Source organism: Haliotis cracherodii, unplaced genomic scaffold (assembly GCF_022045235.1).
Source record: "Haliotis cracherodii isolate W230 unplaced genomic scaffold, xgHalCrac1.p SCAF_1, whole genome shotgun sequence".
Classification (NCBI taxonomy): domain Eukaryota; kingdom Metazoa; phylum Mollusca; class Gastropoda; order Lepetellida; family Haliotidae; genus Haliotis; species Haliotis cracherodii.
Window position 1 is genome coordinate 47,357,372 of NW_027266264.1, and position 25,069 is coordinate 47,382,440.

The 25,069-nt window shown below is 41.6% G+C and overlaps 1 protein-coding gene and 1 pseudogene across 1 annotated transcript; one reads left to right on the forward strand and one right to left on the reverse strand.

The window, feature by feature from the left end:
- Window positions 1-2,564: 2,564 nt before the first annotated feature.
- On the forward strand, window positions 2,565-23,128 carry LOC139464905 (uncharacterized). Its single transcript, XM_071246496.1, has 23 exons — window positions 2,565-2,627; window positions 3,897-4,239; window positions 4,655-5,021; window positions 5,980-6,020; window positions 6,195-6,543; window positions 6,951-7,109; window positions 7,249-7,295; window positions 7,573-7,692; window positions 7,827-7,946; window positions 8,208-8,330; window positions 12,875-12,949; window positions 13,289-13,410; window positions 13,570-13,665; window positions 19,222-19,311; window positions 19,862-19,981; window positions 20,098-20,302; window positions 20,497-20,646; window positions 20,794-20,879; window positions 21,017-21,087; window positions 21,251-21,330; window positions 21,571-21,742; window positions 22,012-22,088; window positions 22,624-23,128. The coding sequence occupies exons 2-23, from the start codon at window positions 4,053-4,055 to the stop codon at window positions 22,662-22,664; spliced, it is 2,898 nt and encodes a 965-aa protein (XP_071102597.1). The 5' UTR covers window positions 2,565-2,627; window positions 3,897-4,052; the 3' UTR covers window positions 22,665-23,128.
- Window positions 16,294-18,850, reverse strand: LOC139471190 (uncharacterized; annotated as a pseudogene).
- Window positions 23,129-25,069: the final 1,941 nt, after the last annotated feature.

Below are 25,069 nucleotides of genomic sequence, written 5' to 3' on the forward strand. Positions count from 1 at the left end.
TTTTAGTCTCGTATCAGAAATATTATAATTATTATCTTCCTACAGTAGGCTAACATCCCAATCAACTCGCTACTCATAAGCAGTGGTGTATCTCATCTTGCTTAACACACACTACTGCCTTTAAAGGGGCGGTGGGTTAGCCAAGTGGCTAAAGCGTTCGCTCGTCACACCGAAGGCCCGGGATCGATTCGCCACATGGATACAATGTGTGAAGCTCATTACTGGTGTCTCCCGGCGTGATATTGCTGGAATATTGCTAACAGCGGTGTAAAACCATACTCACTCACTACTGCCTTTAGAAACTTGAAGACTTCCTTAAACAAGCCAGTTTAATGCGAATTGTGCACATTGATTGGCGCCCAAGTCTGTGACATTTCTAATTTATATGTTGTCACTATATATTGGTGCCGGTGGCAACCTTACGGAATAAAGTCAACCATAATTCATTGTTACACAATCTTAAGAAATACGTGCTTGCAATCGAACTCGCACTGAGGCGTTACCGAAGGATTCCTTCTGTTTGACGACTGACATGCTTTCATGTGAAGATAATCGCCTCCTTACACTGGACAGAGAAGTGACAGTGTATCATACCTTTATGCTAGTCTGATATTTTTCAGAGCTTCCTATTCATTGAACAAGGGCCTGCCATATCCATGTCATGCATATGTCTAGTGTAATTCTGTTGCCCTTAGGAACAAGGTGAAGCTGAACCCTAGCGGAGCTGGCTCTGTTAAACCTCGTCTATATTGTACCATACATTTATCATTAACGAGGTTTGACAACATGTCGGTCTTTATAAGTATCATTTGTATTTAATTCCTGTCATGTGACATGTGTGCTATAGAAGGCTTGTTCCAGAGACAGATATGTGAGGTCTAAGCACCATCACAATGTAATGTCCTGGCACATGGTTGGTCTTGTAAATACTACTTCACATAACGCTAGACACACAGAGTAGATCTTGCTTCTTTTGAACCATGCGCCGATTGCCGACTGTGTTTAACGAGAGTGTTTTCTTAAAACAATTAAGATAAATAAAATTTCGCTTCATTCGCTTACTTTGACATTTATATCTTCACTTCTTATAAATCATTATTTTTCAATTGTGGTGTGACTACTGAATGTCACAGATGCAGTTTTTTATGTGCAGACAGTAAGTGTACACACCATACATTTGGTTTCTTCGTGCCATTCTTGTTAGGGATCCAGACGTGGAGCTTATTTTCTAGCTGTATTTTGTAACGTTACACTCATTGTCTAAATACCTCCTGCGGTTATAATCTCTGCTATGCTTTATTTGAAAGCATTTCGGCACATTTACATCTGCCAACAGAGATCCTTAACGAGTCCGTCGATCCTTTATCTTATTTATTCTTGATTTTCCACCAAATATATCAGCAGGGATACATGGATACTGTACACACAAGACATGTCCATGATGATATATGTTACAAATAGATATGTATTTAGGTTGATATATGATCAAATGCATTTTTTGATGAGATTGTTCAACTCCCCACGTGCAGAGTGACCCTGTATATTGCTCCCAGTATGAATCCTTTGAGGTTACAATTGTATCACAAGTACAGTACACGATGCCCACCATTCATGTCGAGCATCATTTGCAGATGTACATGTTGTATGTCAATGGCAATACTAAGAAAAGAAAACACATATTCATCAGGGAATACTGTAAGTTAACCCAAACAAATACGACATTAGTGTGTTGGAAGAACTGTTTACACCATTACACATTGTCCAGTTAATTGCTGGGCCTGACCAACTCTTTGGTTCAACTTGGTATGTTCTTGATTGATGAGGTTTATGAGTGAGTGAGTGAGTTAACACTACATCGGCATTATTTCCGCCATATAGCGACGAGATGAAGTTAATATGTTTACAATTTAGTTATTTATGCAAAGTTACATTTAAAAAACAGCTCGCTATTGCAGGAAATTTTAACCAATTATAATTTATAAATATACGACACTTATTGTTATGGTAGGAATAAAATACGTTGAATAATGTGGTCGGACATATCCTACTTTAAACATCTATAGAATCGCAACTTCTTAACACATGTTTATTAGTCATGCAAAGTAGATATTTACAGACACTAACCATCTGTGCTGCACATTAAACACGACTAATATTGTAAAATATAACTATGTACAAAAGTTCGACAGTTATCAATTAATTCAATTTCTTTTGGAAAAAAACCATGTAATTAAACGAGAAATTATATTGTTAAAAAGATCCTTAACACACGATGCTTGAGATTTAAAAAATGATACCAAGGCCCCGTTTCACAAAGGTGATCGCAGTACGATCGCTTTGTGAAACGGGGCTTTGTGGCTGTCAACAAAGCGAGAACATAACAATCCTTTATACTGGGACAAGATTGCCCACTGAATAGTGTAAGAGATCAGGTATATCTACTATGGTAGCGAGACAATGCATCGCTTCTATATATAAATCCAACATGACTTCGGTGAATATTTATTTCAGTCGTGGTTTTCCCCACAGGAATGTAGTATCGTTTTCAAATTTGTATCATGCTATTTTTATCTGAACGTCAGGACCACGAGAGAGAGAAGAATATGTTCCGCCAATAATCCAGATTGGTGAGTGAAGTCCCTGATATACTGATTCATTCCCACATTATTGATGAGTTTAAGGTGAGATATGTCCACAGCTATTGTTCAAAAGGAAAGTAGAAGTATGCAACCATGTAGTGTTTGTAAAAGGGCTTTTGTTTTTTCTTAAATATTGACTTATAATGATATCGTGACATAGTGTTGACTATTTATATGTCATGTTGACACAGATATAACACGGAAGTAAGAGCTACTGGCGGAACTCATAAGCAAATAATGTCCACTTTGTATACATGTACAACATACTCGATCACACACATGTTGTCCTTTTGGCTAACGCCCGTTTTAAGCGAAAGCTACTTTAACATCTATTTTAAACGCTGTGTCGATCTACATTTAGTAAGGTCATCACGCGTCCTCTATGACAAAGGACCACTCTCCCGATGTCCCAAGAAAATATTGATCATTGTCATATAATGAAATTTACATTGTAGATGTGCTAAATCGTCTTGTCAATATGATCATGTTACATTACTGTGTTAGTTTATACAGTAAATATATATCTATACCATGTATATAGTACATACATTTTAGAATAGAACGCTATTCATTTTAGAAACTACGTACCTTGTACAATACAGTTAGAGTTATATCCCTTTAACCGAGTGATCTCTCACATGAAAAGCAAAGATTTCGTTTTGTTGAAACAGGATATAGGTCCTTAGCCAGTGAGGAGGGAAGGAGTTTAACGTCGTGTTCAATATCAGTGCACTTATTGTGTCTCGCTGCATGCACTAGTCCAGTCTTATGTCGGTTTCATAGTGCTATTCCACTGAGATACCATGCCGCAATTTAGCACAGATATCTCACTCAAACACAGTGTACTGGCTCCTATCCGACCAGTACTTGTTTTATCTAAATGCCGAACGCCAGGCAGGGTAACAAAAACTACCATCTTTTTACGTCTTTTTGGTATGACGCGTCCGGGATTCGAACCACCGATCTTCCACTCTTTGGGCATACGCACTGTCCATTAGACCACGGACGAGGTCAGGCTATCTATGCCTGTCGCACGAGGCGATTAAATGGATGAAGAGGTCATGTGACATTGTTCATTGCGCATTGTACCCCGATACCGTAGGACCGTTGATCATAATATGAATCATTGCTTTGTCTGGTCCAGTCTTGATCATTTACACGCGACAATCATAAAGCTGGAATGGAAACAAACACACATATTACAAAAAAAAAATTGAAATGACGCATATTATATTTTTCTTTGATGTGATAATTCAGATAATCATCGAGAAAATGCATGGCGGATTGAATGGCTCTTCCTGACACCTACAGTAGGCACGCATGCTCATCATGTCACAACGATATTTCACAAGAATGATAACGAGTGAACGGAGGTGAAATTTCTTAGCATCGCTTGGTGTATTGGACATCATTATGTCAAAGAATGTATTACATAAAGCTTGTAATACCGACGAGACGTATACTAACTATAAAGATTTTGATATTATATCAACGTCTAAACATGCCATTATTCAAATGGGAAATGAATGCACAGCATACACCATCAATGTCACCCGTTCCTTCCTGGATGCCATCAAAGACAAAGGTGGAAGTTTGACGTGTGAGTTGCATTTTCCTTAATGATTACATTTTGTCCAGTAAGCCGTGTATTACATAAACACTGTTGTGTCGAATTTGAAGACACCTACCTGAATATTCGAGTTATTCTATTAAATGTTCGACACAACGGTGTATGGCTGTATTAAGTACTGACAAAGGCTCGTAAATAATGGCTCACTAATTATAAATCATTGTATGGGTCGAGGGTTACGTCAGTGTGGAATACAATGCAGATAAGACAAGCGTATCCGAAAATGTATTAGCACAGCCATGAGTCATATGTATGTGTAATGAATGAAAACTTTGCGGGAAGGGTCGTCATCTCCAGCCATATCAATTTCATCAATATTCAAAGAAGCGAATGATGTCACATTTTGAACAAAAACTATAACACATCTGTATTTTTACACCAACAGTTTCAGGGAATCAACAACCTCTGCTACGGTTGAGTTGGAAAGGCAATACAGAAATATCACATGACTGCATCACGAAATGGAAGGTGGATTTCTTGTCACTTTTCAAAGGATGTAAGAGTGCGATTATGCAGAAAATCTCTGCAGAGATATTTCATCCTCTTCGACTGATTATCGAACGAATATTTCATGAATACGACGCCCAACTGTCAGCTCTAATTGGTGGTAGTCTGATATTTGTGTTCATGCACAGAAACAGACAGGATGCGGATAAGATGATCGAGAAGAAACAGGCGATACACAAGATCTTCCAGCAACTCTTGGGAGATATTGGCAATAGGGAGGTTAAGTTTGCATTGTCTGCTGAGAGGTAGGAAACGTTTGCCCTTTTCTCTGTGCTGTATGATAGAAATGTTCAACACACACATGTATGTGTTTAGAAAATATCACTAGATCAATACAATATACAATTGTAATAGTTTCCATACAATTCATTTTATTCAGTTACCGTTATTAAACTTCCAGTGATTGTTATTTCTGTATGAATCAAATCAATAGTGAAAGAAGTGATGTGACTCTGACAGCTTCCTGACAAAGTAGGTATATATTACTCTTTGAGTAAAGTTATTAACAAAGTGGTGTTTTTCTTATCTTATCCATTTCAGATAAGGGTTTCATGATCTGTACTCACCAGTTGATAGCGTTCTGTTGTTCCAATTACAGATCAGTATATTCAGTCACTACACCAAAACTGCTCAAGGTGTCCGAATTGTATTTGAGAATTGGTATTCTAATTGGTAAACTAGTTGGACTGAAATCGTTTTTTTTCTGACTTTCACTCAAGAAACCAGTTTTGGAGAAACAGTTTCTGATATGGTGATGCATGTAGCTAGTACTTAGCCGTCACCAAACCATGAAGTACAAATGCAACAGCTGTCATAATGGGAACACACCGCTGAGGTTGTGTCCACATTCTTTATTTCAGAATACCATAAAAAATATCCGTGTTAATTTAATGAGTTGCATAATGATGATAAGTTTCAACAGATAAGTAGCTAAATGCCCAGGCATAATTCTCGATACCACGGCCTCCAAGCATAATGATAATTACATAGGTCGATAGTAGGTGGTACCCCTTAATAACAAACGAAGTGGGCTAGCACTATAAACGACTGATACAAGCAGCCACACACACACGTGCATGCAAGTCGCAGTGTTAGTTCAGAAATCTTGGACGCGATGTTAAACCCCATTTCACCTCACCTCACCTTGTGTTAATTGTGTTAATAGTATGTTATCTGTATGAACGATCTGCCTTGATTTTCTAGGGTTGTCAAGTCATCCCAGTGGTTTCAAAGTTTGTCTGAGGGTAAGGATTGTTTAGTTACCTCCTCAAGTCACAGCACATTTTTAAAATATTTTTTTTGTGGGGAAATATGCTATATTTTGAATATCAAATTTTATATTTATTGAATCTATAGTTTGTTTCGAATTGTAAGTAATAAACATCGACTTGCCAAACATCTGGATAGTTTTGTGACAGATTCCACGGGGATTTATCCATCGGACGAAAGGAGCGAGTCGCTCATACCGAGCAGCAGAATTGACAGTATTGAGATGGAACTGAAGCAGGTTCGCGAGTCATTGTGTGAAATGAAAAATGTATTGCTCAAAATGTCGGACAAGATCCTCAGCGAAACTGACGCGCCGGAGGGGACACCCTTGAGACGGCCAGAAGAACAGCCCACATCTGCTTTGGTGCAGGACCTGAAGGGTTTTCTAAATACGAATAGCTCTGGTTTTCAAGTGCCGGAATCAACTGTGGCACCAGCTTTCTTGTCAGAGCGAAGGCCTCTCCATGAGCAATGCACAGCAGAGCCTGATGGCATGGGGTAAGTATTACAGATATATAATAGCAAATCACCAACCAGTGTTTTAGAAAAGACCACTATAGCTGAACCCCATTGAATAAACCACACTCGATAATGAATTTATGTTTCATAAACGGGTGTGCAAATTGGCGTCAATATGTTTAGTGCGATTCCTTAAATTATGTCAAATTGAGGCAACCTCCAGGGGACGTATTGTACGCTTACCTAAGTGAAACAAAGGTACAAGTTTTGTGACCTCTGTCAAAGTAAGTCAAAATGAGAATAGGATCATTTGTGTCGTTACATTAAGCATTATGATGACATGGTGTCCATACCGACCCGTCTGTCTACTTGAATAGGTTTACATGACCGTGACCAATCGTTCAGCTAGATGGTTTATGAGCAATACAAATTTGTGTTGTCATCAGGGCAAGAGTTTCCCATGGCAAAACAAATTTGACAACATTCATCCCAGAACAGCGTGCAACAAAACCAGAACCGTCCCATGCAGAATCCAAGCCACGTGATCATATAGAAGAAATACAACGACGAGATGATAGAAGCGGAATGGAATCGGCGAAGGAAATGTATGGATTCCAATCTGAATGTCAGTTCCTCTACTTGGTTAATCTTCAAGAATGGGATTTCAAATTATGCCAGCCTTTCACATTAAATGTTTGAAATAATAGTTTACATATATCGTACTTTTGGCTTTGATATTTTCAGCCCCGAATACAAAAGACAACAGGACAGATTTGACCTGGCAATAGCAAGTATGAATTCAGTTTTTAGTTTTTCGACACTGGTCACAAGGAACACTTACATACACCTCACCTACATGGTTTGGTGGGTTTTGAATTGCAACATACAGATGTACATACATGTCATATCTAGATACATGTCCTAGATCTTCCAGTGATTGCTTGTAATCTTGTTATTTTATTGACATCGTTACAATATATTATGTGCTCAATAGTGTTTACTAATGGCTTTCTGGAAATTGACACAATATACTCTGTGTATTTACAAAGCAATGTAAGTCCCTTTCAGAGAACTACCAACGTGCAGAGATGTTGTTGAGCAACCTGAGCGTCTGTAACGTAGGGGATGGTCACGGTGATCCAAGAGTCAACCGCTTAGCAGCTTCAGTTGCTGTTGCATTAGAACAAGGTAGGATATAGATATACATCAGTATTCAGTAGTTTCCGTTTCTTTAATGAAAACATAATTCTTAAACTATCCGTGCTTCGAAACACATAAAGGGATGTACTTCTTTATGAAACTACACATTCTTGCCTCTTCAGAAGATCCGAAGCCACCTAAAGCTCAGGCACAGGACACTGTGTTATGTCTGGATGTATCTGAAAGCTTGGGACAGAAAGGATTTGAAGAAGTGAAGCAAGCTGCACACATGTTTGTAAATGGTAAGTGTTGTTTCCTGCTGTCAGTGGCTACAGTGTAGGCCGTGGAGTTGTTTCATATTCAACAAGATACATAACAGGGATGGCCCCAGCTCGTCATAAAACTCAACATGCTCAATGTGAGGTATTCCTCCAACTAATCGGAAGGCTAAATGTCTTTAATGTGAGGGATCAACCCCTCCCCAGAAGAATTATATGAATGTCCTCAATGTGAACTATTCCCCAATACCATCGAAATGTTGAATGTACATAATTTGACTTCAGGTATAGAGACTGTGGCCGAGCAGCATGGATTGGAGGAGAACTTAGCTTTGGTCGTAATGGGAGGAGGGGTCAGGGTGGTCAGACAATTGACCAATGACTACACATCTATCAGAGATGCTATTGGTAAGGATGTGAGAGAGATGTCTGAGCGGTAAGACAAACTTGGTCAGCTATGCCCCCAATTGACCCTCATCGTAATATATGTGCTGATTCTTAACACTACCACATTAACCATTGTAACAAACCCTTGTAATAAATTATCATAACAAACGATCATGAACCGTTATAGCAAAACATTATGACAAACTATTATAACAAATGATCGTGAACCGTTATAGCAAAACATTATGACAAACTATCATAACAAACGATCGTGAACCGTTATAGCAAAACATTATGACAAACTATCATAACAAACGATCGTAAACCGTTATAGCAAAACATTGTGAAAAACTATCATAACAAACGATCGTAAACCGTTATAGCAAAACATTGTGAAAAACTATCATAACAAACGATCGTGAACCGTTATAGCAAAACATTGTGAAAAACTATCATAACAAACGATCGTGAACCGTTATAGCAAAACATTGTGAAAAACTGTCATAACAAACGATCGTGAACCGTTATAGCAAAACATTGTGAAAAACTGTCATAACAAACGATCATGAACCGTTATAGCAAAACATTATGACAAACTATCATAACAAACGATCGTGAACCGTTATAGCAAAACATTGTGAAAAACTATCATAACAAACGATCATGAACCGTTATAGCAAAAATATGATGATGGACTAACATAGCAAACGATCATAATCCATTAAAGCAAACGATTAAAAATAAATACATGATAATGAACTCACAAAACAAACGATCATAAATCTTTATAGCAAAAATTTATGACAAACTTTTATAACAATATGTCATAAACCATTATAGCAAAACATTTACGATCATAAACCACGTCATCCATAGAACTTGTCTTTCTTCATCATAAACCATTATAGGAAATGAGCATGACAGGCAAAATGTTTTTATTACAAACCATTATAAGGTATCATTATAACAAACCATAATAACTACACATTATAACACAACATTGTGATAAAACTTTATCTCTATTTATATTTCTGTATTCACTAAGCACTGTAGACCATCAGTCCATTGGACATTAAAGTAGTCAGGTTACTATGTACATTAAAGAGCTTATAACATTCATGGCATGGTATATAAATAATGAAAGACTTTTAATGGTTTCAGTATGACATGACATATTGATGACAACAATATGTTAAACTTATTTAATGCAGGATGGAAGGTATTTGTGTTTAAGATTATTATATATATGCTTTACAAATGAACAGAAAAATGGTATTCGTTTTCGACAAGACCAGTGTTAAGGAGGTTACAAAATCTTTGGTCTCTTGGGACATTATGATATCTACTCACTTCAATATGGACTGTATGTAAACTACAGCGATACCGGGATAGTGCAGTACGACATTTATTTATATCAGTATTCAGAAGATATGGTTCAACACAGACATTTTAGGACCATTATCAACTTTCGAATGTCATTCTTGTTCATGAATATATTTTATATAAGGACATGGCTCCATTATGACAGGCTCCGCTATCATGCATGATAGCGGAACTTCAAATTAAGACAAGAGATATTATTGGATGAAATGGTCGCGGATGTGGAGGTACTGGTGGACTACGGCAATGAGCTTAACCCCTGTTAAGCAACCCCAACTGCAGCAACCGCTGCCCTGCAACAACCGTTGCCAAGCAACCCATGTTGCTTACCAATACAGCGCCTGCTGCCCTGCAACTACCGTTGCCAAGCAACCCATGTTGCTTACCAATGCAGCACCTGCTTCCCTGCAACTACCGTTGCCAAGCAACCCATGTTGCTCTGCAGCTATCGCTGCCAGGCAAGTACCATTGCCAAACCATGAGCGAGGGCAACTATTGTTGCCAAGCTGACCATCCGCTGTAAAGCGGACACTAAGCCATCTGCTGTAAAGCAGAATGGATAAATTGGTTCCTGCTGTAAAGAGGGTAACCCTATCCTAAATAATTTATAATTTGGGATGTATCCCAAGACGCCAAATGTAACTTGTAATGCAGTCCACCAGCACCCCGCCCATTCGCAACATTTTATTCATGACAACATCATTATATACAAACATTATACTCCAGTAAAATTCCACAAATTGACAACTGCAAAGCTTGAATAACTTGGAATTAAGGATAACAGGGTGGGTGGGTGGGTGCAACGACCTATAGATGAATGCGCGAATATAACTATGTGTTGTACGGCTGAAAGCTGGAGAGCCAGTGCTGCGTGAGCTGATGTAACGCTACAACAGGTCATAGAAAATATAAACAAACGCTCCTTTACCGGACGTGCCAAGAGCGGATCTAGGCTAGATACGATGGCACTATGCAAAACGGCACGTAGCTGCCTGGAATGAAGGTATTTCGCTTTAATAATATTAGCAACAGTGCCAAGCCTAACATAAAGGCATTTAGTTCTAATCACTAAATGCTATTAATCGTGATACAAATTCAAATATATATAGTTACACAATGCTGCTTACTTTTCCCAACTAAAGCCGAAACCAAATGTGTACAAGGTATTTATTTTGCCTTGCCGTTTACAGCTTCTTTAAAAACAGATTATAGCTCTTTCCGAGGTAACGACTTCAAGGCATAGATATACACTAACACCAATAAGCAATATAAAGCTTGTTAACTAAAATGTACAAAGGATATCTTCCACACTTGCCTCTTTCGACATGATCAGGTGTCGAAGACTTAACGGCCAAAGCAACTTCTTCAATTGCTTATATTTATTTAAATCCCACGTTGAGCTACTAAAGCATCAAATAACTTGAAAAATACATAATAATCGAATGGTTTTACATTCCGGAGTCATTTTGAAATACAAAACCGCACATTTTTTGGCTTGAAAGTGCAGCATTCCACATGTGGTTAGACAAGTTTAAAGTTGAAACTTGGCAAAACTGATCACCAAGGTTGAAATTAAAGTGACAAATATTCTTAAAGTGAAACACAACACTAGAAAATGGCATCACAAGTTAGTATCTCGTGTGTTCGCCATGTGCATTGATGACTGCCGTGCAAGGTCGATACATGGAATGGATGAGGAGTGTGATGAAGGCCATGGGCACATGAGCCCACACTCTGAGGAACGCCTGACGCAGTTCAGTTGCAGTTGTCGGCCTTGGTCGGACGTCATTCAGCCGTCTTTGAAGCTCGTCCCACAGTTGCTCAATGGGATTTAAATCGGGACGTGAGGGCAGGCCACTCTGCTGGAGGAAGTCTCTTGTTGAAACTCGTGGTTGCGGCGACGTGCCAAATGAGGTATGGCGTGTGGTCTCAAGACCTGATCAATGTACAGAGCTGCTATGACACCATTGCCTCTCCATGGACCAATGTTCTGGAAGACCACAGGGCCGACCCCCTCTGTGCAAGGCCATATCCACCCTACACCATGATGCTCGGACCACCCCACGAGTCTCTCTCAACAATACAAGCATCCAAATAACGTTCCCCACGGCGTCGCCGCTCTCTCTCTCTCTCTCTCTCTGCAATCTGCTGTTGAGATACAGTAACGGCTCTCGTCTAAGAAGAGGACTCTTCTCCACTGCTGGTGGAGCCAATGCTGGTGCCGTGTTGCTGAAGGCGGTCCCGGCGATGACGTGGTGTCAGAATGGGTCCTCGGTTAGGCCTGTGTCCGCACTAATGTGTCGCTGGTGTGTCCGCATGGTCTGTCGAGCAGTTTCCGCAGCAGTAATAAAGCGATCTTGAAGATGCTGACGTCGGGTGGTGACCCTTGGTCTTCCACTACGTGGTCGGTCACCTGTAGTGTTGGTGGTCTCGTACCGTTGCTGGAGCCTGTATGTGGTCCTTACGTGGACTTGAAATGCATTGGCGACTTGACGGAATGTTTGTCCAGCCTGCAATCGTCCAAGGACTTAGTTTCGCTGATTTCGTGTCAGTCTTGGCATGTGATAGCAATTCAATAACGAATGAATGTTATCCGATCTGGGTGGATTTTCATAGGGCAAGAAATGAGGGAACGGATGTGCATTCCAATTTGCACGGCTCACGTACATCGGGTTACTATGGCCGTTGCCCTGATGCGTTTGGGCGATCGGTTTTATTGTCATCTGCTTTGTTTTTTTATCATCAAATTTCATTTTTCAGGACAAGGTAATGTTAGATTTTAGAAACTTTAACAAAAATTACCCAGATATTTAAATGACAACTTTTCATGCAATGTTACTTGGGATGACATCTCCATAATATATTTTTAATATTTAGACAAAATACCACAGTTTTATCAAAGTTAACAGTGAATGTATATCTTTGGCAATACTCTTCAAGAACACCAATGCTCAGCAATTAAAGTTACATCGTTCGAAAACAATGATAGAAATAGCTGGAGAAGCTCTGGATGAAACTGAATGCCTAGTTCACATGTTGATTCAATTTCTAGAGCCAACTCATTTATGAACATATTAAACAAATAAAGGCTTAATAAACAACCTTGACGGCATTCGTTCTCGTTCTTGAAATCGTTCTTGAAGCCATCACAACAAGCCATCATCACATTCAGCCTTACTTTCCAGATGACCTTTTTATGGTAGGACGAAGCCCTATTTTCGAAGCTTTGGTGGTTTGCATTGCTGCAATTAAAGAGAAAGGTTAGTGTATACTTCTTCACATATTGTCTGCGACGTTTAAGCCTACCCATCCGTGAAACGTGCATATTGAAACCACGATGACACTGTACAGATGAAACGACAAGTTGTTTTCTGAACTTGTAAAGTGAGATTTTACGATTCAAGATTCACAGAGGTGTTCATATATGACAATGACTGCGGAGACATTCAAAGCATTGAAGACCATCCCTTCCCATTAGTATCTGCTACATATACCAATCTATACTTTATCTTGTGGTAGAATTAAGTTGTTCTGTGTTGTCCATAATGTCATACATGTATAATGATTATAGTTAATGCTCAAATCGTTGTATTGCACAGGAGGAACACTAAGCATAGGTGGTGTCCACAATCTCAAGCCAAGGATTATTTTCCTCACTGATGGATATGCCACAGATGACTCTGTGGTTGAAGGTCCTGACTTAACGACTACGGATCAAAACGTTGGTGAAATACTTCAACAGTTATTGACTTCATTAAACCCTGAACAATATTTAAAAACATATGACTGAACTGACTAAGATTGCTGATGCGGCGTCAAGCAATAAACACTCGATCACCCACTCCAACATTATGTACATGTGGCTATTTCTATTTTGCAGATTCGACTGCAGATAGTACAGCTAACTCGTATTCTTGGTGACCGGAATCGTGACACGGAGCCAGTTGTTTGGGTTTCAGCTGGAAACGCTGATCGAGTGTGTAACTACACTTCATACAGAAAGCTTATTCCATTTCTTTGCCTTAGTTTAAAACTCATTCATTTTTCTAACTTTTCTATATACATGTATGTATGTATGAATGAATGAATGAATGAATGATGCTCTAGAATTTGCTCATTCATTTTTCTACGCTTTGTGATATTACGATATTATCCCGCGATATGCCAAGGAGAGGCACGGGCCACCGAGCCGTTGGTGCCCGTGCCTGTAATAAAACAGAAGATGAGATTGGGTTAAATGGCCGAGGGTGTGCAGGTACTAGTGGGCTACTTAGCTGCTAATTGTATATACCAAAAATGCTACCGTTGCCAAGGCCACGCGCGTGGCCGACGGCGATTGCAGCTAGCGCTGCTGGCCTGAGACTGCTACCGCTGTCCGGCCCCCACGGTAGCATATTTAAACGCTACCATTGCTTGGCAACTCCCACGTTGCCAAAAGCAGCTCCACGCTGCTGGCCTAAGTCAGACTGCGGCTGCCCGGCCCCAGGTAGCCGGCCAAAGCAGATCCCACTGCCCGGCCCCATTAGCAAAACCATTGTGCGGCTCCCGCCGCGGACCCAACTGTCAGCTACCGCTTGACAAGACGACTTCCGCCGCCGGGCCCATATACGTGGCAACTGTTTGCCCCAACGTATGTTATTCTACGATTCCCCGGCTGAAAAGTCGGGAAAGACAAGGTTCCCACTGAGAAGCAGGTAACCCCAGAAAGGTTCCCGCTGAAAAGCAGGTAGCCTTAAGCACGAGTATTAATTTGGAAGCAAGTTAATTTGTTAATAGCAGTGTAGCCCACAAGAACCCCGCCACAAAGCACCCGAGTGCTACCCCACACCCACGGCCACGCGATACGCGGAGATAGCATTGTTGCCCGGCTTGCTTATGTACTGAAAGGAAACACTAACCTGTGGAGATAATATCCTTACTGGCGCAAAACGAGCGCCAGGGCATGCAATAAATTGTCCGTAAACACACACAGTCCTTTGTCACTGAGGTGGACGCCCTCCCAGGCGTACCATGTCTTGTCAGATGCCAGGATCTGGGGATGTGGCACTGTTGTACCGCCGAGCTCTTTGACTCGGTTGGTCAGTTGGCGGTTGATATTCTTCCGCGTGAATGATGAGGGCTCTGGGGCTGCGCCGTGTCGCCTTGACCTGTGCATCCAGAATGGTGTCCAGCTCCTTCCACCTCATCCCCCCTCGTGCCAGCCATAGCATCCTCGGTTGGTTCGGGCTGGTGCCCTTCAGGAGCAAGTACTGCCGTGCCCTGGCCATGTAGCTGGATCCCACCATCCAAACTGTAAACAATAAGAAGTGTAGTAAGTACCATGAAAGACTATTTGATTTAATTGTGCAACATTGAATTTGTTGGTAAGCGTATGTAAGCATTGTAGCAATCTGATTTCCACCTGCCGTATTGTTGTATGAGGTGTTCAGGCACCCCGTTCATGGCTGCTGATGTGGCTGCCCCAATGCGGAAGGAGTGCGAAGAATAGCAGGCCGTGTTTATGTTGCTGTGTGCTAAGGCCTTTTTTATGAGTGCCTGGAATTGGTACCTTGTAACGGGGGAATGGTCAAAGTGGACGAATGCATGTTGTGGGCCGGAGGGGCACGCCTCCAGGTAGTGCTTGATGGCGACTACCGGACATAGCGGATTACCTGGTATAGGTGACATTGTAACTGTTGTCCCCATCCTGTACTGATCAGACTTTGAGTGTGGTAAATGGATTGAAAGCTGCTGGGGGTTGCCCGAGAAGCTTAAATTCTGGATGGCGCAACCTGTTTTTGAGGGTCCAGTTTGGACGAGTTCGCTAACCCTAAAGAAACCGAAGAAGGCTGTGCAGTAGACTGCCTTGAACAGCCTGGCTTCATATGCTGATGAGCATACGTGAGGCAGATTGTTGGTTACTACCTGCAGCAGATCTGCAGTGATCGGTTTTCTGGTGTCTGGTCAGCCCGCTGATTTGTGTAAGCCGGTTACAATCTTGCCTACCAGGAAATGGTTTGTACAGTCGGTGAGCCCGTGGAATTTGTGGTGTGAAGACAGCGCTGCAATGTAAGTCTTGACTGTGTTAGGGGAGTGGTGAGTGACTGACAGATAAGCAATAAAGTGTACGACCTGATCCAGCGGGACTGGCCACACCTCTTGTAGCTGGTGTGCGGACCGGAACTGGTGCAAGGCATTGATGCCTGTTTGGTAAGTGGCCCATGTATTAGTAGACAGAGATTGTTGTAGGAGTCTGCCGGCTTCCTGCCTCAGATCAGCCATATGTTGCACGGGATAGGTGTGGGGTTCTGGTCCGCGGCTGGTGCTGCCTCTCGGAAGCGTTTGAGCTGAAACCTCGAGAGAGCATCGGCAATAGTGTTAGCAGTGGAACATACATACTTTGCCTTAAACATAATATTATATCGGAGACACTGCAGGATTAGGCGACGGAGTAGGCTCATCACTCTGGGGGCCTTGGTTGACTGCTTGTTGATTATTGTTACGACGGCTTGGTTGTCGCAGTAAAAGAGGACCTTTTTGTTTGCGAGTTGCTTGCCCCAGATTTGGATAGCCAGTGTGATGGGGAACAGCTCCAGGAGCGTCAAGTCCCGTGTAGTTCCATCCGTCAACCCCCTGGGGTGGCCATGCGCCGTTAAACCATTTGCCCTGCATGTAGGCCCCAAAGCCGGCGCCGCCCGCTGCGTCTGAAAACAGCTGGAGGAAATCGCTGTCCACCCATAGTTGGTCCTGAAACACTGAAATGCCGTTATAACTCGTAAGAAATGTTAACCACATTTGTAGGTCTTCCTTGACCCAGCTGGTAATCCTAATGTGGTGAAATGGTTGCTTACCTTTGCTAAGCAGATCGATTAGCCTGCGGCTGAATGCCCTTGCCATTGGTATAGCCCTGCACATAAAGTTAAGCTTGCCTATGAGGGACTGAAGGGCCCTTTTTGTGACCTTGATGTTACCTGTTGACAGGATGTCTTGGATTTCCCTTGTTGCCTCCTTGATCTTGGGCTCTGGGATTCTGATCTGCATTGCAATGGTGTCGATTTCCAGCCCTAGGAATGTCAGTTTGGTTGTGGGGCCCACCGTCTTGTCGTGCGCAATAGGAACCCCAAGCTGTTCAAGTGTATTCACGCATCCGTTGAGGTTGTGTGAGCAGTGGCTGGTGCCTGCTGTGCCCCCCGTTAGGAAGTCATCCAGGTAATGCATGACCGGACACGTTGGAAGATGCGATTGCATGCACCATTGCAAGAAGGTACAAAACGTTTCAAATATGGCGCAAGATATGGAGCAGCCAAATGGTAAGCATTTATCGAAATAGAACTCACCTTCGAATCTGATGCCTAGCAGCTCGAAATCGGATGGGTGGACTGGTATAATTCTAAAGGCCGACTGAATGTCGAATTTTGCTAGTAATGCTCCCTTTCCCAGTTGTTGCACCATCTGGGTAGCTTCATCAAATCTGGCGTACACAACGGAGCAGGCCTCTGTGTCTATGAAGTCATTTATAGATTTACCCCTGGGATAGGATAGATGGTGAATTAGACGGAATTCCTCCGCATGCTTACCCAGGTGCTGACCATATCCTGGCTGCTTCTTGGGCACCAGGCCTATTGGGGATACTTGGAGGTTGTCTAGGGGGGTGTCCTTGAAGGGGCCCGCCATCCTGCCAAGGTCGACTTCCTTTTGTAGTTTTTGTTTCACGTAGCCTGCCGTATCTTGGTGTGTGGCTGATCGCAAGTTTCGTGCCAGGCGACCCGTGCGGCTTCCCTGGAACTCGAGCTTAAAGCCAAAGCTAAAACCTACCCATAAATAATTTGCATCTCTGTAATTGACCCTAGCATATTGGCGTAACCAGGGTGCCATTTCATTGAGATCCACGGGGGAAGGGGCCATTGAATTTACCTGCCTTGCCGGCTGGTTTTCTGTTAGGAAAGGGCTGATTGGGCTTGTATGGGGTCGGTATTCCCTCGAAAGCAGGTCCTAGAGCTATGGGAATGTTTGCCACACTTACCGCATTTGTGAGTGTACTTACAGTTGACCCTGCTACAGCCAAATTTATTGAAATCCCAGCATACCTGACTGGCGATGTCCCCCTGTACGCGTGTCATTGCGCCCCGTCCGCCTGATTCTGGTTGTAGTACCGGCTGTGTTACCATGTACTTCAGCCACAACTCCCCGTCGATGTTGTCCCAGCGTCGTGAGGGGTCCCTTGACATTCTGTGTCGGAATTGTTGGTCGTAGGTTGACCAGGCATCCCCCCCGAATCGAAGTGCCGCCGTTCTTATGGTTTCCATGTAGGACAGCAACCCCTGGGTTGTGCGGACCTCGGAGTGCCTACTAACGTAAGTACACATGAAAATGTGGAAAGCTGAAGTCCAGCTTGCCAGGGACAGGCGCTTTGGTTGCTGTTTTATTGGTTTAAAAATTACCTTACCTGAGGAGTCATACGCCATGGTAATCGTACCGTCCTCGTGACTTCCCTCGGTGTTTGGTAGTATTGTGCCGAGGTCGACATACTCGCCACGCCAGATTTTTTCCCTCACCTGTTGTTTGACGTGCGCGTCTATTCCGTCCGCACGGAAGGAAAGGGAATCCCCGTATCCGGCGATGTGATTGGCTGGGGCCGCGTCACCGTCGGCCTCGTTGTGCGCATCGGGGATTCTCCCTATGTTGGGCGAAATGGCGGGAGAACTAAAACCAAGCCTTACCTGTTGGTTTGCGCTAACCGGGCCGGGTGCTGAATGTTCCAGCAACTGGAGTATTTTTCCCAGTTGCTCGTTTACCTGGGTAGCCGAATTGGCAACCTGCGCGGCATTTACAAGCTGCGCCGATTGTACGTTAATTCTGTTGCCACCTTCGATATTTCCGTAATTGGCAGACTCACCATCAGCTGTTGTCTCCTGTACAATGTGTACTCCCGGGGTTTGTCTTCTGGTTGTCCTGGCCTGCTTGGCTCCCCTCACAAGCTTGTGGTTGACGGTTGCTCTTCTCTTGGGAGGCATCACGAAAAGTCGGGGTGGTGAGTTGGTATTCCACAAGCGTAAATTGTCCCGAGGGTGAAGTTCGGGAGTAGAGCGGAATAAATGCGATACGGCGAGTGCTGAAATAGATGGTATTCAAAGCGTAATCGGCGAAACGGTCGCGATTGTGTAAATGCGATACGGCGAGTGTTGGAATAGAGGGTATTCAAAGCGTAATCGGCGAAACGTTCGCGACTGGGTACAAAGGAAACGTAAAATGGGAAAGCGATTAGATACAGTGACACACGTGTGTACTTGGGGAAGGGCTGCTCGCGAATGACGGACTAACAAAGGGCGGGATGATGCTTGCGCGGTATTATTCCCCGGGCACGGTGCCGAGTGGTGGCCCGGGGTGATTGAGTTACGAGGGGTGATTGGGTTACAGACGTAATTAGCCCATGGTTTGGATACGCGCGATAAAGTCATTTAGTAGTTAGTACTAAATGTAATTTCAAAACATATATATGAAACTTGATCCGTGTCAAATTCACCCTTTGGATTATTTTGGCGTCTGTTTGTAGCAATTCCTAACTTCATTATCCAAACTTGGTCGTGGGACACTTGTCGAGTGCAAGGACATTGAAAATCTCTGCAAATATTACAGAATACAGGTAAGGAACGAACATAAAATATGATTATTTATGTCTATACCAGGTATCAACTAATTCAATTAGTGATGCCAGGTGATGCCAAACTGTCTTTTTTTAGATGACTTGCTAAAAGATCAAAGGTGCCGACAGCACTTTATTCTTGGATAAAGTGCACTGTTTGGGTTGCGTCATAATGCGCTGACAACATATCACATTTTTCTACGTGTTTACTTTTCTTCGGGTCTTGTACAATGCAATAAATTGTCCAAATCAATTGTTGTTTTGTCGATGCAATGGCATGGTAGTCTGTTACGATTTCGAAATACAACAAACGGGGCTTCGTATTGCTGCAGGTTTTAGTGGTTTAAACGTCATGTTTGAATTGACCCCTACATTGCCTTCACACCTAACAATAAGGGAAACCAGTTATTTCATTGAACGTCATCGCAATGCCTTGAAATGATTCAATTAGTACTGTGCATTCATCATATATTTTCAGTAAAACACCAGTGGCAATTTGTGTGTTCAGTATATTGTCATTGTCATGCAAACGATGTGCTTATATTTTCAGGAAAACATAGGTAAAATCTACATCTGTATAAAGAACAGCGACGCCGAGTGGGGAGGAACGCCAGAGACAATTGAGACGGTAACCCGGGCGTTGACTGGAGACATGGACGAAGATGACAGGGTATGGGTTTAAACGAAAAGTCTTTGAATTTTAGGCATGGACGTTTTCAGTTTACCATCTTCCCAGCGCAGTGTGGTCATTAATTAAATCAAAAAATTGTATCTTCTCTCTTTCAGGAATTTGTTATCCAAGGCGTAAAACAAAAGCTTGAGTTTTGCGAAGTACCAGATCCGGATGAAAAGCCATCCGAGTTTCACAATGTACATGAAGTGAGTGACTTGCCTCCCCTTGGTACCCGTGTTGTCCGAGGTCTTGACTGGCAGTATGGAGACCAAGACTGTGAAGGTCCCGGGACTATCGTCAATCACGCGAATAACAGATGTAAATATACATTAATTCACTTCCATTGTCTATTACAATCGAAATCGGTGAATGAAGGCATTACCAGAACTTGGAATATTTATCATGACTCTTCTGAATATATTACTTGAAAACGAAACTTGTGATACTTTAAGAAGAATTACCTTCAAAGTTGACCTTGGCATAATACTTACGATCCTCATTCCTTTACTCAGATACACTATGGGTGTTGTGGGACCTGAACGGCATGACCTGTCGGTACAGGTATGGTCACGATGGGAAAATGGACGTTGTCGAAGTAGAGGACCAGCCACGCTTCTTGCTGCAGGATGAATTCATAGAGATCGGAGTCAGAGTCAAACGAGGTTTGACCTGCTTTGACATTCATTTGTTTGTGGCACCTGTCATCTTTGTAGCAATATTTGTGTTCTGTCTTTGTGGCGATAATTCAATGAACTACCACGGTAAAACATATGGTAGTTACGTGGTAAGTTTTGTTTGTTTTCGTGCAGGCGTGAACTGGTCATTCGGAGATCAAGATGGTGGCGTGGGGAGTACCGGTGTCGTCATTAGAAAGCGCGAGGATGGTGTTGTAAAGGTAAGGGAGAAGGCAATATTTGCAAACTTGGATCATTTAACATGTCCTTTTTTGTTGGAGGTTAAGTTAATCCAATGCCCACATTTATTTTATGGCCCATTATGCACTATGAATGTTAATATGCTTTAAACCTGCAGGTAAAGTGGCAAAATGGACATTTGAACACTTACAAATATGGATTGGACGGGAAAATGGACATTGCTGTCTGGTATGTATTTCCCCGTCTCCATCAGAGAGACGTGTAAGGAATCATGCGTCATCCAAATTACTTTGTGCACTTGACAAGCGTGTGTCCGTCAATATACTTAACATTTTGTTTCCTGACATTTTAGCAAATTACAACGTGGTTTTATACATCTACCTTTATACAGTGAACCTGACGACTTTATGAAAGTGCGAAGCAGTCCCCAAGATGCAACAACTAACGGAGACGCACCAAGTACCGCAGATGGTAATTAATAAACCTAGAGCACTGTATCACACATTAAACTTTGACTAAATACCCTCAACATCCATGTGTGGCCCAGAAGGTAAACCTCTTTTTCGTCTGAAATAAACTTTGACTAAATACCCTCAACATCCATGTGTGGCCCAGAAAGTAAACCTCTTTTTCGTCTGAAATAAACATTGACTAAATACCCTCAACATTCATGTGTACCCCAGAAGATGAAGCTTTTTTATTCAAATATAGCCGGTGGAGTCGGATGTGCAACGGCAACACAAGAAAAGCCCAATATAGCTTGGCAGCGGCAAGATAAAACAGGGAAGTGGCAGCTCTACAGTGACTCACATAGGGACAAAATGGAGAAAGAATTCACCAGGAAACCCTCAGGATCATGCCTCCTACAAAGGGAAGGAAAGAGGTAAATGCATGGATATACTTGTTTTCAAAGTTATCTTGGCTGTACTCAGAATGGATTATGTCTGGGTTAAGTAAGGTATTGATAAAGTTTCCCATCAACATTTTATTGTCACTAATTACCCCTACAGATTTAAGTGTGTGGTTTTCATTGGACTGATTTAACTCTTCAAAAAGAAGTGATTTAAGTATACTTGATATATGGAAAGACACTTTGACTGCGCAACCACGACAGATTTGTTACTTTAATTCACCCACTTTGCTTGGTTACAGTGTTCGTGTCCACTTTAAACATCCTATGGTTGAGAAAGAAGTTGGAGGTGGAACAAGTTATGCAGTCAAACGATCAGGTCAAACATCCTTATCAGTTAATGTTTATTTCTTTTTAGCTGAGGCACTGCCGATGGCACGTTTAACTTTTAACTCACGCGTTTTCTCAAAACCTTGTAAGAACGTACATAAACATGTATAATGGATTTGTACAAAACAGATGTCAGAAAAGAACTTACCAAACAAGGTATTGTGATCGGATTCGCACAAAGAAACACCGCCCCTTGATATTAAAACTCTCCAAACAACTAGTATTCAAATATTGAATCACAAGACGAATTCCAACTTTCCAGCGGGAATTGTATCAATATTATATCATTAAAAATGTGCGGCAATTTCAAGCTCGAAATTGGACATTTTTACAAATTTTCCTTTTTATTTATTTCTTACATTTGCTCAATGATTAACCCTGTTTAACTTGATATACATTATATAATCAGCTTGTATTTTCAAAGTGTATAATAACTGGAATTGTACATATGAAATGTCACAAAAATATAACAGTGTATGTTTAAGCATTCGCAACTAACTTAACTTTGTTCTGTTTATCTTCAGCTGTGAGCCATGTGGAACTTAGAGAGTTAAAAGGACAATGAGAATATGGACGAAGGCTTTCTTGTTGTTTGATAATTTGAAGCTTGATTTTCTGAAATTGTGTTGCATTGCAATGCTTAAGTCAACACAAAAGGACGACAATGGAAAAGTAACCCAGGACCTCTTCACTACAACAACTACCATGTTAGCAAACATTGCGTTTACCTTTAACACCTAAATAAAACTGTAATTTCAAATGCGAACAAAGCATAAAGTGCCTTCGGAGACTACGTACGATCAAAGTACACTTTTCATTTGCGCACATACAATGTACTTACATGTGAATATTCTTTGATCACATCTGAAGTTCTTTTTGTTTGTATTTGAAAATGATTTCATTTTCTTAAACTTTATTTTTTTTACGAAGTAGAGTTTTGAACATTGTCAATGAAATATTGAACGTACCAGTTTTATTGTATATGTTGTCTTGTACCAGTGTGAATTTCGTCTTAATAAGTAATGTAGTGTGTGCAATTAGTTGATGATAAACATGTTTTTATAACATTATTTGTGTGTTATCTTGGTTATGGCAGAAATAGTGAGTGGGTGAGTATGGTTTTATCACGGCCGGGGACACCAGAAAAAGGCTTAACACATTGTAACCGTGTGGTGACTTGAATCCTGGTCTTCGGTGTGACGAGCGAACGCTTATAACAACTGAGCTATCCAACAGCCCTACTGGCTGAAATAAAACATTTTGATAGATAAAACACACTAAACATAGTGAACACAGTAAACACACTATTTATCACGCCATTTGTGGTGTCTCCCGCCGTGATATTGCTGGAATATTGCTAAAAGCGGCGTAAAACCATACTCACTCACTCACTCACTATTTATCACGCACCTATTACTTTGCACATACTGATGCTTGTACAGATCAATAGGAAAGGCACCAATCCTGTTATCGACGTTTGACTTCAGATCGTCTGGTTAGACCATAGTGAATAGGTCCCCAGCTCTCCATTTTTTATCGTATGAGGCGACTATATCGGTGACCTGGTTGATTACATGTCATCTCACCCCAACATCGTTGGCGGGGCTCACTCTTAAGGGCACATGTGTGTCCTGGCCAGACTCTATTATTTACAGATCGTCGTTGTATAGCTGGAATATTACTGGATATAACTTTAATTCAGATATAATTAGGATTTATCCTGATCATAATATTTACAAACCAACTGCAAACAACAACTTTTATTGTAAGTAAATGCAGGTATATGCCTTTGTAGTTACTTATAAGGCAAAAAGAGAAACTACACACACAAACCACAACACAAAATGGTTTAATCAAACATTTTGGTCACCCCGGCTAAAATCACATGACTGTAATGAAAGATGACCTGTCAGGTGCAATATTGTGCACATTGCAGCCTATCGGCGATCGGATCAACGGGGACCTCGTACTCTTATTTCACTTTTGTGTTTTGAGACATGGAGACATTGAGAGTCTAAATGATTTTCCTTGTTCAACATGTCAAACTACATCCGGGGATCAACATTCTGCACGTATGCATTCAGGAAGCCGAATGATTCTATTAATTGTGGAGAACAAAACCATGCCTTAACTTCAGCATATGTTCGGTGAATTCGGTGACTCACTGGCATATGGAAACGCTACACCAAAACACGCCCGACAGTCACACTGAACGACACCCTGACAGTCACCACTGGTGACCTACTTTTGTTACACCTGCAGTATTGCATTACCTTCGGATACAAAAGTCATACTTGGGGATTTTACATACTTCATGAAATAGTATACACAGTAAATTGTTCCAGAAGCATTACAACAAGACAGTATATGAAGTTCACTGTGCATTTATTTCTACGATTCGAAATATATTTGCGTCAAGATTGCTTTAAATGACGCGATGATATCACATGGACTGAAAGGCATGAGAGGTTTACGTGACATACCTCCACTGGGTTGTTCCCTATTACGCCGGGGTTTGGATTATGTCCTGATGAGACTGTACTGTACACTGGTACAGGTGAACCAGGAAGAAAGACACAATTGACATACATTTGAGGGCTGATTGAGGGAAGGAAAATTTGTTTTCGTTTCACGAGGCTGCGGGATCAGGTAAAATATTCAATGTGACATAACCTTTCATATGTTGATATCGCACAGATATCAGAAGATGCATAATTATAATCATTGAGAAATGAAACGGTTCCTAACTAGTCGAAATGGTTAGCTCTTCTTGTTTACATTTTCTTAAGGTAGAATGAACTGATTTGTCTGTTCTATTCGCTGTAACATGAACAGTATCAACTTGTTCTAGCAGTCAATATATGTACCTTTGGAGATCTAGATATACCTTTCATGGATGACCTCCTTAACTATTCAATGCACGGACCTACATGTATGTTAATGAAAATCCGTTAGATGCTCTTCTTTATC

Bases quoted from the DNA above. Each gene is read 5' to 3' on its own strand.
- LOC139464905 (XM_071246496.1), top strand. From the start codon at position 4,053: ATGTCAAAGAATGTATTACATAAAGCTTGTAATACCGACGAGACGTAT. The intron at 4,240-4,654 runs GTGAGTTGCATT...TTACACCAACAG, and splicing joins CAAAGGTGGAAGTTTGACGT to TTTCAGGGAATCAACAACCT. The intron at 21,743-22,011 runs GTAAATGCATGG...GCTTGGTTACAG, and splicing joins CTACAAAGGGAAGGAAAGAG to TGTTCGTGTCCACTTTAAAC.